Below are 13275 nucleotides of genomic sequence, written 5' to 3'. Positions count from 1 at the left end.
GGAAGTGACATCATTGGAAGTAGGCGTGAGCAGAAAAAAAGGAGTAAAACAGGAAGTGCTGTCATTGTAAACAGGAAGTGACATCATCGGAAGTAGGCATGATCCAAAAAAAAGGAGTAAAATTCTCTATTGAGAAGACCCATGGCCCAACCCGCTACCCGCAAACCCGCAAAACTGCCAACCCGTGTCTATACCCGCACCCTGAACTTCTACCTGCAGGGTACTGCAGGTTTTTTCAGGTAACCCACTGGTACCCGCAGGTACCCGACCCGCTGCAGGACTCTATTCTGGGCTGTCTGCTAAAAAGCCTATCAGTCTAATTAAGTTTCAAAAACTTTGTATCTTTTTATGGCGTCAGTACGGGAGATCAAAAAGAAAGTCTCGACATTTCAGTAAGAAACCCAGGACTGCAGGCTGGGCATTCAAAATCGGGACTGTCCTGCAGAAAACTGAAACTTGGGAGGTATGGATGACTTCAGTGCATGAATTAGATAAGGGTGATTTATTAAAGGAAATGAGTTGGGTTTACATGGCTTGGAATCTACTGCCAAGGCAAAACACATTATAACATATCTTGCACAGTACTTTACATCTCTTTTCTTGAGTATCTTCGTTTATCCCATGTTGCTTGTTGTATAATATTCATTTGCTAATTTAAGTAGAATTTTCTTGTTCTTTATACATTCTTTTTTTGGTTCCTTGGGTCTCTCCATACAGAATTGGACATTTTCCAAAGCCAAGTGGATAATTTTGAGGAAACTTAAAAGTCTCTCCTTGGTGGGATCCTTCTCAGTGTAATTCTCTACCTCCAGCACTGACTCTGCTCCCATTTGTACAAACGTTTGTTCCCAGTTCTTTATCATCTCCTTGTCAAACTTTCTTGTAAAGGTGAGGACAACAATGGGGACAATGCCTTCCACACAAGAGAAAACCAAAGGTTAAATGTATTAAAGAGATCAACATAAACCTTTATTGAAGAGGAGTTTAATCAGTAGGGATTGGGCTGAACTTAGTTCTAGCAGTTCTGTAATAAAGTGGCTCTGAATTGTGTTCATATTGTGGCAATGTCACACCTGAAGGACCATTTACTTTTCCCCTAGGCAGAAATGCAATACTTTTAAAGGGTGCAAGAGTGCCATCCCCCACTTGCCCCATTGAATACACTGAAAACACAGCCAGCTTTATATTCATGGGGGTAGCAACATTTGTTTTAATCCTAAAAAATTAAGGTTTTTGTTATTAAACAGGGAAACCCAATGTATACCATATTTGATCCTAGAGAGGCAGACAATTTGATTACCAGTATATAATCACTGCCTTTTGCTGTGTAGGTGAATCCCTTTCCTTAGCACTATATTTTGCCTATGACTGTGCATTATTAGGCCACAGTGCTGAATTCACAGTCTGTACATTCCCAGCAGTTCCCTGACTGAGAGTTTTAGCCTCTGCCACTGCTGTTTCAATTTGGCTAGCAACTGCAATAGCCTTTGCAAGGGTTAAATCCTGCTCTAGGAGCAGTCTCTCTCTAATGAGAGGTGAGTTTGTTTCTTCCACTATTTGGTCTCTTAGCATTTCATCTGTTAGATCCCAAACTCACAGATAACAAGCAGCTCTCTCAAAGCTGCTACAAATTGTTCTTTGGATTTACCATTACACCTCAACTCTAATACTTTAAAGCAGTCTAGAAAGTACTATGTACACAGTACAACTCTTGTGCACAGTGACACCTACTAGCCCTTTGTATAAACACCACACTACCCTTTGTTGTGACTGTTTTGTTAGCAGGAGTCTATAAGGAGTGCCGTCCTCCTGTTCGTGTATTGTGTAGGGGCATTGTCGGTGCTCTGGGAATTCAATTTTCTGCCTCGCAAGAACCAAATATAAAATTGTTTTTATTTCGCTCTTTGTCCTGTTTAGCTTAAGAAATAACAAGAACCATAGATTTGTTGGTGGTTAAAACAACTGTAGCTATAGGTTGGCTGTGTTTGCAGCACTGTCTTCATAATGGGAAGTCAATGGGTGGCAAATAGGAGCTCTTGTTCTCCTCAGTGCTTAATGCACCAATAGCCACATGCAAAAATAAGTGAGGGAATAGAGGATATTCTTTTTTGCGCACCGGATCATTCAACACCCCCTGAAATTGTAGCTGCACTTTTTGCTTTATCTGATGGGACATTAAATGATCAACGATAGCTCAAAAAACATTATTCTACCTGTTATTTCTCTGCAGGTTTGAAGGAACGATTTTAAGGCGGGCTTCTCCTGGTCCAATAATCCCTTCTGGGCACTGAAACAAGATTAAAAAAGTGTTTGAACTGTTTGAGATTCATATGAGGTCGGCTTTGTGGCACCTCCATGCCAGTTCTGCTTCTTACAATGTTTAACTATTAAGGGACCCCATTTAAATTTTGGAAAAACCCCCACCTCTGTTACATATCCATTATCCCATTTGTGTATAATACGTGGATTGGCCATGTTGTAATAGTAAGAATACATTATTTTTGTCTATAGGCTCATCTGAGGTCCCTAGATCAGCCTGCCCATTCTGAGCTAAAAATGAGTTGCTACATGTCTCTAACTTCTATAGTTTTATTCAAGACTTGGGTTGGGTACTTGCCATTAATATTATTGCAAAATGGTCATACAATTGCATTATTCTTCATGGACTTTATATGGCAACAGTGAATATTGTCTGAGATCTTAACAATTTGCCAGCAACGGCCAGACCCTCTTGTAGATGCAGATGCTTTGGATGGAGAAGGTTGGGGCCCAAAGTGTAATAGCAGTCATTATTTCTACTCCTTCTGTCATTATCCTATGGATTTTAAAATATCAGAAAAAGAGTCATTTACCTGTAAACAAATATTGGAACTACAATATCTGTGTCATTTGGATGCAGCTCAGAGTCTTCCAGTCTGGAAGCGTAATCCTTGTAGTTCTCTTTACTTTCAACCTTCTCATTAACGGGAAGGAAATTACCTGTGGGGGAATCATTATAATAGATTGATGATAGATAGATAGATAGATAGATAGATAGATAGATAGATAGATAGATAGTAGATAGATGATAGATAGATAGACAGATAGATAGATAGATAGATAGATAGATAGTAGATAGATGATAGATAGATAGATAGATAGATAGATAGATAGATAGATAGATAGATAGATAGATAGATAGACGATAGATAGATAGATAGATAGATAGATAGATAGATAGACAGATAGATATGGATCGTTGGATAGACAGACAGACAGACAGACAGACAGACAGACAGACAGATAGATAGATAGATAGATAGATAGATAGATAGATAGATAGATGATAGATGATAGATAGATTGATAGATAGATAGATAGATAGATAGATAGATAGATAGATAGATGATAGATAGATGAATAGATAGATAGATAGATAGATAGATAGATAGATAGATAGATAGATAGATAGATGATACAGTATGTAGGAGAAGTACCTGTGTTACCATCTCTCAAGTAAGGCAAATGTGCATGAGGGTTCTATACTTGTTTCTCTGCTGTTTAGAAAACCATACATATTCATTTGGCCTTAAATATCACCTATACGCTGATGACATCCAGAAATGTTTAGACACCCTCACTAACCACTGAGGTCCAGACCCAGATCACTACCTGCTTCCTAGCTATCTCCTGCCACCTAGAGACACCTCAAACTCAACCTGACTTAAACTGAGATCATGGTTTCCCCTCCAAACATACAGTAGACCTTCTCTTCCTTTCACCATTACTATTGATGGCCTGACCATTAACCATGGTTAGTGATGGGCGAATCTGCGCCGTTTCGCTTCGCCGAAAAAATTCGCGAAATTCGCGAAACAGCGAAAAATTCGACCGTTTTTGACGCCGGCGCCCGTTTTTCAAAAAAAAAAATTTTTTGACGCGGGCGAATTTTTTTGGCGAATTTTCACGGGCGTTTCGCGAATTTATTCGCCTGACGCGAATCGCGCAAATTCGCCGCAAATTCGCGCCCTGGCGAATAAATTCGCCCATCACTACCCATGGTAATTCAGCAAGCTTCCTGGGGTTCATCTTTGACCATTCAGAGTCTTAAACTCTGCTGCTAGGAGCCTCCTCCTTTCTCTTAAGAGGGAACCTGTTAAACCCCAGAAATAGTGATGGGCAAAAAATTTGTCTGGCATGAATTCGCACTGAATTTCCACGTTTCGCTGCCGCAAATAAATTCGCGAATCTCCTGTGAAAATTCCTGGTGAAAATTCGCCAACGTCAATTTCCGATTTTCATGATTTATTTGTGAAAACTTGCGATTTTCACATTTTTTTCCGTAAAAGCTTTAGAAATTGCTTGATTTTGTAATGCAAATGTTCGAATTGCACCATTTTTTGTGAACTTTCCGATTTCACGGTTTTTCGAGAATTTTTAGCTGTTTCATGAATTTTGCGGGAGATTCTCGAATTATTTGCGAAGCGTAACGGGAGAAATTTGCCCATCACTAGATAAAATCTTTAGCATGGCCACCTGTTAAGCAAAGGATAACATATAAAACCCTTCTACTAACATTCAAAGCCCTTCACTCTCATGCTCCTCACTACATTTCTTCTCTTGTCTAACTATATGATTCTGGTCATCTTCTCTGCTCTTCTCAGAGTCACCTCTCTTCACACCATCTACATCCACTACCATTTTCATCTTAAACCTTTCTATCTTGCTGCTCCTTCCCTCTGGAATTCCATCCCTCAATCCCTCTATATGTTGTGCTCTGTCAATCTCTTCAAGAAGAAACTCAGATTGTACCTTTTGGAGCACTAGAATAGTAGTCTAGACCTGGTGCCTTTACCTTGTGCACTTGTCCCCTCCAAATTGTGCCTGTATGTTATTTACCCACTTAGATTGTAATCTCTACGGGGCAGAGACCTCCTTTCTACTATCTCTTCTACCACATGGCGCTTAAGCTCTGTGTATTTATATATATTTATTGCATGTTTTATGTTACTCCCTGTGTGTACTTTCATATATTGTAAGACAGTACTGTGCTTCCTTACGTTGCTTTATAAATAAAATTATACATACATACATATTTGTAAATAATATTTGCAGAACCTCACTCACCCAGCTGAGCATAGATCTCCAGCATTTCCATATGGTCCAGTTTTGTACAGCCTTTGTTGTCCACAATGGTGATTGTGGGGGTCAGTTGATAAGTTCTTCTCTCCCTTGTGACACAGCCATCATTTACTTCTGCCTTAGCATATATCTCATATTTTCCTCCATCAATCGCATATTTACAGGAGTTGATAAAGGCAGACTTGCCATGTCCTGTGTATCCAAACAGCTGTAGGAGGATCCTCTTGTAGCTGTGATCCCCCCTATTACAGTCTTTTAGCTTGAATTTCTGAACACATTTTCTGAGCTTACTTTCATCCATTGCTGATCTACTTTCTGACTCTCAGTCAATTCTCCTGCTCTTTGTCCTCTTTCACTTTTATTACTCCCTCAATTTCCTTGTTTGAAATACTCGTTTGACTGAACTTAGCCCTGACTGCTTAACACAAACAGCTTTATAGAAAGAAGGGAGGTGGGACTTTTATTTTCACAGAAGAATATATGGAAAATGCCCAAGTCCTTTAAAATAAGAGAAAAAAAATAGCACTGCCACCAACGGATTTGTGTTCCTTATTAGAGATGGCGCGAACTGTTCGCCGGCGAACTTGTTCGCGCGAACATCGGGTGTTCGCGCTCGCTGGAAGTTCGCGAACGTCGCGCGACGTTCGCCATTTTGGGTTCGCCATTGTTGGCGCTTTTTTTTGCCCTCTCACCCCAGACCAGCAGGTACATGGCAGCCAATCAGGAAGCTCTCCCCTGGACCACTCCCCTTCCCTATAAAAACCGAAGCCCTGCAGCGTTTTTTCACTCTGCCTGTGTACTGAAGAGATAGTGTAGGGAGAGAGCTGCTGCCTGTTAGTGATTTCAGGGACAGTTGAAAGTTTGCTGGCTAGTAATCGTTTTGATACTGCTCTGTTATTGGAGGGACAGAAGTCTGCAGGGGTTTGAGGGACATTTAAGCTTAGGTAGCTTTGCTGGCTAGTAATCTACCTTCTACTGCAGTGCTCTGTATGTAGCTGCAGTGGGCAGCTGTCCTGCTTCTGATCTCATCTGCTGACTGCTGCAATAACAGTAGTCCTTGTAAGGACTGCTTTTATTTATTTTTTTGTTGTTTTACTACTACTACTACTACTACTACTACTATAAGAGCCCAGTGCTATTAGTCTAGCAGTGTTGGGGAGTGGGACTGGTGTGCTAATCTGCTGCTCCTAGTAGTTCAGCAGCACCAACTTTAATTTTTTTTTTTAATATTCATTTTTTTTTATTTTACTTTTTTTATTTTACTACCGCTGTAGTAGTGTATAAGTTGACCTTGTAGGCATTGTTTGCCCAGTTTTTTTGGCCGCAGCCACTGAAGCACAGATGCCAGAAAAAATATGCCATATAAATGCTGAAAATAGTCATTTTTTGCCATACGTTGACTCAACGTATATGGCAAAAAATTACTATTTTCAGCATTTATATGGCATATTTTTTCTGGCAACTGTGCTTCAGTGGCTGCGACCAAAAAAACTGGGCAAACAATGCCTACAAGGTCAACGTATGGCAAAAAATGACTATTTTCAGCATTTATATGGCATATTTTTTCTGGCAACTGTGCTTCAGTGGCTGCAACCAAAAAAACTGGGCAAACAATGTCTACAAGGTCAACGTATGGCGAAAAATTACTATTTTCAGCATTTATATGGCATATTTTTTCTGGCAACTGTGCTTCAGTGGCTGCGTCCAAAAAAACTGGGCAAACAATGCCTACAAGGTCAACGTATGGCAGTTGTTTAAAGAGAACAGTAGATTACTAGCCAGCAAAGCTACCTAAGCTAAAATGTCCCTCAAATCCCTGCAGACTTCTGTCCCTCCAATACAGAGCAGTATCAAGCAGATTACTAGCCAGCAAACTTACTATCATCTGTCCCTGAAATCACTAACAGCTCTCCCCCTACACTATCTCTTCCAAGCACACACAGGCAGATTTTTCAGATACATTTTTGCCCTTGATCCCCCTCTGGCATGCCACTGTCCAGGTCGTTGCACCCTTTAAACAACTTTAAAATCATTTTTCTGGCCAGAAATGTCTTTTTTAGATGTTAAAGTTCGCCTTCCCATTGAAGTCTATGGGGTTCGCGAACCATTCGCGAACCGCTCGCATTTTTGCGCAAGTTCGCGAATATGTTCGCGAACTTTTTTTCCCGACGTTCGCTACATCCCTATTCCTTATTTAAAAATGAGTTTTGGTCTTTGATGTTCACCTAGTTCATAGCAATTTCTCATGTTTAATGCTATAAACAGTTGCTCATAATTTAGATAAAAGATAAAACTACTAGTTTTCGGATTGGTTTATGGAAGTCACAATGCAGCAGAATATTAATTATCATAGAGGGTCAATTATGACCACAAGTTCAATGGACAAAGTGCAATTTTGGGTGCAATTTATAATTTTTTTATTCCAGAATGCAGTATTTTTCCATAGCTTAAATGTGTCTGTAAGTAAAAGTTTTGTATGACAGACTCGCATCTGTCTTTTTCAACACACATTAAAACACTTGCAAAATCTTGTCGTATTCAACTGCACAACATTGCCTGAATACAACTATATCTCTTCTCTTATCCTCTCCTGCCTTAATTACTGCAACTTACTCCTCACAGGTATTCCAACAAGTCACCTTTCACAACTCCAATCTATTCTAAATGCGGCCGCTAGACTCATTCATCTATCTCACCGCTCAACATCAGCTGCTCCCATATGTATGTCCCTTCACTGGCTCCCAATCTCTTCTAGAATCAAATTCAAATTACTTACACTCACATTCAAGTCCCTCAACAATGAAGCCCTCCCTATATTTCATCTCTGATCTCCAAATACTCTCCTTCACTAAACCTTCACTCTGCTTCTGATCTTCGCCTCGCTTCTCCTCTGATCACTTCTGCCCATTCCCGTCTATAAGACTTCTCTCGGGCTTCTGCTTTTCTCTGGAACCTTCTGCCTTGAGCTGTTAGACTTTCTCCTTCTTCCCAAACTTTCAAACGCTCCTTAAAGACCCACCTGTTTAAAGAAGCTTATTCAATGTACCTTAATTAATCATTGCTGTATCATAAATCAAAAAATTGTTCTAAAATCCTAATGTCTCAATTGAACCCTAACCTTTAGTTTGTAAACTCTAATTTGTTGGGCCCTCTAATCCTATTGTACTCTGTAAACCCTTGTTTGTTATCCACCACTTATTCTGTTTGTTATATATAAGGTAAAGCACTGCGTATCTTGTCTGCGCTATATAAATAAATGATGATGATGCAAAAATGCTAAAATTTCATATGTCGCAATGTGCTAACATTTTTCAGAATCAGGGTTGCATAATTTTCAACATTGATGCCTGTGCACAATTCTTTAGGTGCAAGGTGGCAGTAGCTCTGGGTTTCCCTTGTGTCAACAGACACACTAACAGAATATGCAATTCTGGAACATGTATAAGGACAGAAGCACCTACCACAGAGTGAAACTATTGGGAGGCACAAGTATTTTAATGAATGGTGTCCACTCATGCTCACATCTGCATTCCTTGTTGCATGACGCCACTTTGACAGTGGTTGTAAACAAGCCCTATAATGTCCCACACCTACAAAAATGTACACAATATAAATGAAAGACATATAGTTACATAATGCTGTATTTGACTGAAATAAAAAAAGAGGCCAGTGGATGGTGCTCAAAACTAAAAAAATGCTGTGTGACCCCATACTCAGTTCAACTGTACACCAGTGAAATTAATTTGAAAACAATTGTCAAGTGTCAAGTGAGTTCTCTATGTAAATATTTATGATTTAAAATTCTTGTAAAGGTTTATGCTATCCAGGAAGTGGGTGAGAATTGATGGGTATAGAGAAGATGTCTGGTCGAGATGCCTGGTCATATGTTGCCATTCTTCTTAAGAGATGGGATAACCAGTAGCTCAATCTCACATGAGCCTGCAGCTTTCTTTACACAGAGTAGAAACTGCACACAGACACCATCCTTCTCTTGCTTCTCTTGCTTCAAGAAGGCATAACTTTATTAACTGCATTAGCAGATAAAGATCATGTGACACTCTATCAGTTTCTGACCAGTATGGGATCTGTATGAGAGCACACACATTACCCACTTAACACCCCCACTTACTCTCATATTACAGAAAGACATATTTATTTGTCATAAGGGTAAGGCCACAATGGGCATTTTGGGGAGATTTGGTCCCTGGCTAAAATGAAAAAACGCAATCGCTGCGTGTGATTAGTGCCAGCAGTTTTTTCATTTTAGCCAGCGCAGAGTCAGGGAAGGCGTTTGGGGAGATTGGTCGCCGCAAAGTTGAGGCGATTAGTGGCCAGGTGACCAAAGTCATGCTGAAGGGGAGAAGAAAGAGACAAAAGAATTCATCGATAACTGCCGGAAAATGACCTGTGGGATTTCAACAGAACAGTCAGGAAACATCATATTTGAGGGACACAACGTGGGACCTCTTCCAAGTTACTCTCTCAATCTTTAAAATAAAAGGCTGCTTTCTAATGTTACAAGCTGGCTGCTTTTACACCCTATTGTTGGGGGAATTAGCAAAAGGTAGGCAGAGGATCCAGAGCATAAAGACAGTGACACAAGTTTCTTATTTTCCAGCTTTTAATGACACAGTCAGTTAATGATACACATGGGTGAGCACTGCAGCATACAAACAGAAACCATAAAATAAAACCCTGCCCACTGGGCACTACCTTCACACAATTGAAGTGCCTAACTAGACCTAGCCCCATGTGGACTACCAGCAAAACAAACACAGGTTTCGGATTCACCCCTGTGCTCACAGGACTTTTCCTGATAGTTCAGCCTCCTGGCCATACTCAAAGTGTTACCCAGACTCTGAATCCAGAATCTCGACCAGCTCATGGTCCCAGTCAACTCCTGCTTTGTGCAGACACAGGTGGTACCCCCAGCTCTTCTGAGAGTTCCCAACACAGCCAGGTCTCCTACCTGCGGTGCCCTGCTATGAGACACTCCTAACACTCTAATTCCCTTTAAATATCCTTTCCATAGGAAAGTCCAATAACTGTACTGGATTTGGGGAAGAGAGTGTCTGGCCTGGCTCCTACCATCTTTTTTTCCGTAACTTATGTTTTATTTGCAATTTTTTCAGTAAATAAAGCACTTAGTGGTACATACAAACATCAAGATAATGCATATGTCACAGGTTAGTGCAAAACAACATAAAGAAAAAGAAAATAAAAAGGAGCTCCAATAGGAGCAAAAGACATTGTAGTGCAACAGGCATTTGTATAGGTTAAATGGAAGGCAGGCATAATCTTGGGCTATGATAAACTACATGCATATTGGGGAACAAAAAGCGCAATGAGGAGGTGGGCTCAGGCGTGGAGATAGAGCCAGTTATATGACCAAAGGGACATGGGCATCATGGCGTAATGTGGGAAGGACTGCACAAGGGTCTCAATGATTGCTAAGAGGCCAAACCCCTATGTTCCCACAACGACCAGACCTTGAGGTAGTAATCCATCCTGTTTTGCATATAGGCAATGTTTGACTCAAATATTCTGTTGCTGTTAACTCTCCGGATGATTTCGGGCTTAGTTGGCGGCGTTGGGTCCTTCCATCTGGAGGCAATTGCTAGGCGAGTAGCCGTTAAGATCTGATTCACTAGAGCCTGACCACTTCTACATAATTTGGGGATGGGTTTACCAAGCAAGAGAACAATCGGATCCAATGGGACAGGACGGGCTATTATCCGGCTAATGAGATCCGCTACCTCTTTCCAGAGCTGTTGTACGGAGGGACAGTCCCAAAAAATGTGTGAGAGCGTGCCTGGGGCCCCACAATTCCTCCAGCAAGTGGGAGGGTGATTTGGAAACAATTTGTGCAAGAGGTCCGGGGTGTAGTACCAGAAGGTTAGAATCTTAAAGATGCTCTCCTTTTGACGGACACAGGAGACCATTCGCCTAGCATTATCCCAAATAAGGGACCAATCTTCAGCTGTCAATGGCTGTGGTAATGCCTGATCCCACTTGTCCATGTATTTGTGTCTCAATTGTGTAGGACCTGAGGGAATGGCAAGTATTTGATAGATTCTGGTGATAAGGCCTTTCTGTGGCAAGCCGACCGTTGCTAGCAGTTCAAAAGCCGTAAGGCGGTTTGCTTTGGCATAAGTGATGTAGGGTCCCAAAAAAATGTCGAATTTGGAAGTATTCAAAAAGTCTGATGGGTGCCTGTGGAAACTTTTCCCGGATTGTTTGGAGAGGCAGGATCTCATGCGTGAGGGGATTGAGCAGGTCCCGGATCATAAAAAAGTGAGAATTGGACCATTTTGTGTAAAAGGAAGATTCCATCCCAGGGGGAAATGCAGGGTTTCGTAGAAACGTGGTCAGGGTCGACTTGGAAGAACTTAGGTTGTGTTTGAGCCTAGTTTTACGCCTGATTGTGCAGGTGAGTTGGGTTGCAGAAAGTGCAGAGGTGGGAATCTGAGCAAAGTCTGAGTGGTCCCAAATACAAGCATTTAAATGAAAATCATTTATCAAGACATTTTCAATATGACCCCAACAGGTGTGCGAGGACCAGCTAGACCAGGCCAGTAGCTGTCTTAGGTGTGCAGCCTCATAATATTTTTGTAGGTCCGGGATGCCCAAACCTCCCTGTCTAAGTGGTGTTAGCAAGACAGATTTAGCAACTCTGTGGCCTCGGTGAGCCCAGATAATGTTATGGAATTGAGACTGGATAGCCTTAAATGTAGCTTGGGAGATAGCCACTGGGAGAGTCTCAAATAAGTACAAATATTTAGGCAAAATAGACATCTTTAAAGCTGCTACTCTACCCAGCCAGGAAATGGTGTATTTGGACCAGTTTTCTAGCAAGCTCTTTGTATGTTGTATAAGGGGTTTGAAATTCAGGTTATATGTCTGACTCAAGTCAGCTGGGATCTGGGTGCCTAAGTAGGTGATAGAGCAATCTCTCCATTTATAATTGAAAGTGGCCTTCAAAGCAGATAGGGCTCGTTGTGGGATACGTAGGGGAAGGGCCTCAGTCTTATCAACAATTTATATCCTGATAGGGTACTAAATGTGGTTATGAACTGATGTAAATTTGCAAGGATACAAGGGGGTTGGTGATGGTGAGCAGGACGTCATCGGCAAGGCTCCTACCATCTTTAAACAGTGAAACCACGAACCATCACCTAAAAAAATATTCTAAATCCTAGTTTATCATGTTAGTCAAGCAAAATGAATTTTAATTACACTGTAAAAATTATTTGAATCTTGTTTGCTTCTATCTGGGAATTCATAATTATAACAAGCAGGCAGGAGCCATTTTGTGGACACTGTTATTAAGACAAGTCTTGTATCATCTCAGAATCTTGTTTGTGCACCAGAATGGGGGACCTGATGTCCATCCCCATGTACTGGTTACACAATTAAATGGTGAAGAGAACGGGGGAATGTGGGGAGAGCAGTGACATGTGGGAAGTGCTGAATGGAAAGTGAAAGTAATTGACTGCCCCGCCTCTATGTCTAAGGTTGAGATTTTAAAGAATTTACAACAGCTATAAATGCTTAAATAACAATTTGGATTTCTTGTTTAATTTGAAAAGGATTTTTATTATACAGCTTTTTATGTCTGGATGACAGGTCCAACTCTTTTCCTGGAGCTCATCTCAATCACTGGAGAGAAATCCAAGGCCAAACACACCTTTTTTACTGATTTCTGTGGTCACTCTACCACACTAACTAGAAGTTATTCTCTTTAGGGGAACAATTTCACAATGACATATGATTTATTCTACATAATAGTATAACAAATCTTCAATAAAACTGTCCTACCTCAGAGGCTAACTCTCTAAATTAGGTTCTACAAACTTAGTTAAAGCACAGGTGATCTGTTAATAAAAATGGTGATTGTGTGTAATTTTAGTATTCAAACATCAGGTCAACCTTTCTTTCATGTTCCAGGTTAGAAAAAACTTATTTAATGCTTCCAGCACAAGCACTCACAGCAACTAGATACCAATGTCTTTTAGTAGCTTTTTATTCTTACATAAGAATATCAATATTTATATAATCCAAGTGTCTGCACTCTGACATTGTTACCTTCCTCAATATAACTTTATAAATGTATTAGAAGGGACCAACACTCATACAAAGTGATTTATTTTATAA

The 13275-nt window shown here is 40.6% G+C and overlaps 1 protein-coding gene across 1 annotated transcript; it reads right to left on the bottom strand.

Moving 5' to 3' along the window:
• Positions 1–430: 430 nt before the first annotated feature.
• On the bottom strand, positions 431–5484 carry LOC121398912. Its single transcript, XM_041578463.1, has 4 exons — positions 5107–5484; positions 2853–2979; positions 2214–2287; positions 431–913 (listed from the first exon to the last, which is right to left on the bottom strand). Exons 1-4 carry the CDS (start codon positions 5420–5422, stop codon positions 615–617), a joined length of 816 nt encoding a protein of 271 aa, XP_041434397.1. The 5' UTR covers positions 5423–5484; the 3' UTR covers positions 431–614.
• Positions 5485–13275: the final 7791 nt, after the last annotated feature.

The sequence above is a fragment of the Xenopus laevis genome, chromosome 9_10S (genome assembly GCF_017654675.1).
Source record: "Xenopus laevis strain J_2021 chromosome 9_10S, Xenopus_laevis_v10.1, whole genome shotgun sequence".
NCBI lineage: Eukaryota > Metazoa > Chordata > Amphibia > Anura > Pipidae > Xenopus > Xenopus laevis.
The sequence above is the reverse complement of the archived record's forward strand: the minus strand, read 5'-3'. Positions and strand labels throughout refer to the sequence as shown.

Bases quoted from the DNA above. Each gene is read 5' to 3' on its own strand.
- LOC121398912 (XM_041578463.1), bottom strand. From the start codon at position 5,422: ATGGATGAAAGTAAGCTCAGAAAATGTGTTCAGAAATTCAAGCTAAAA. The intron at 2,980-5,106 runs GTGAGTGAGGTT...ATTCCCCCACAG, and splicing joins GGAGATCTATGCTCAGCTGG to GTAATTTCCTTCCCGTTAAT. The intron at 914-2,213 runs GTAGAATAATGT...CTTGTGTGGAAG, and splicing joins AACCTGCAGAGAAATAACAG to GCATTGTCCCCATTGTTGTC.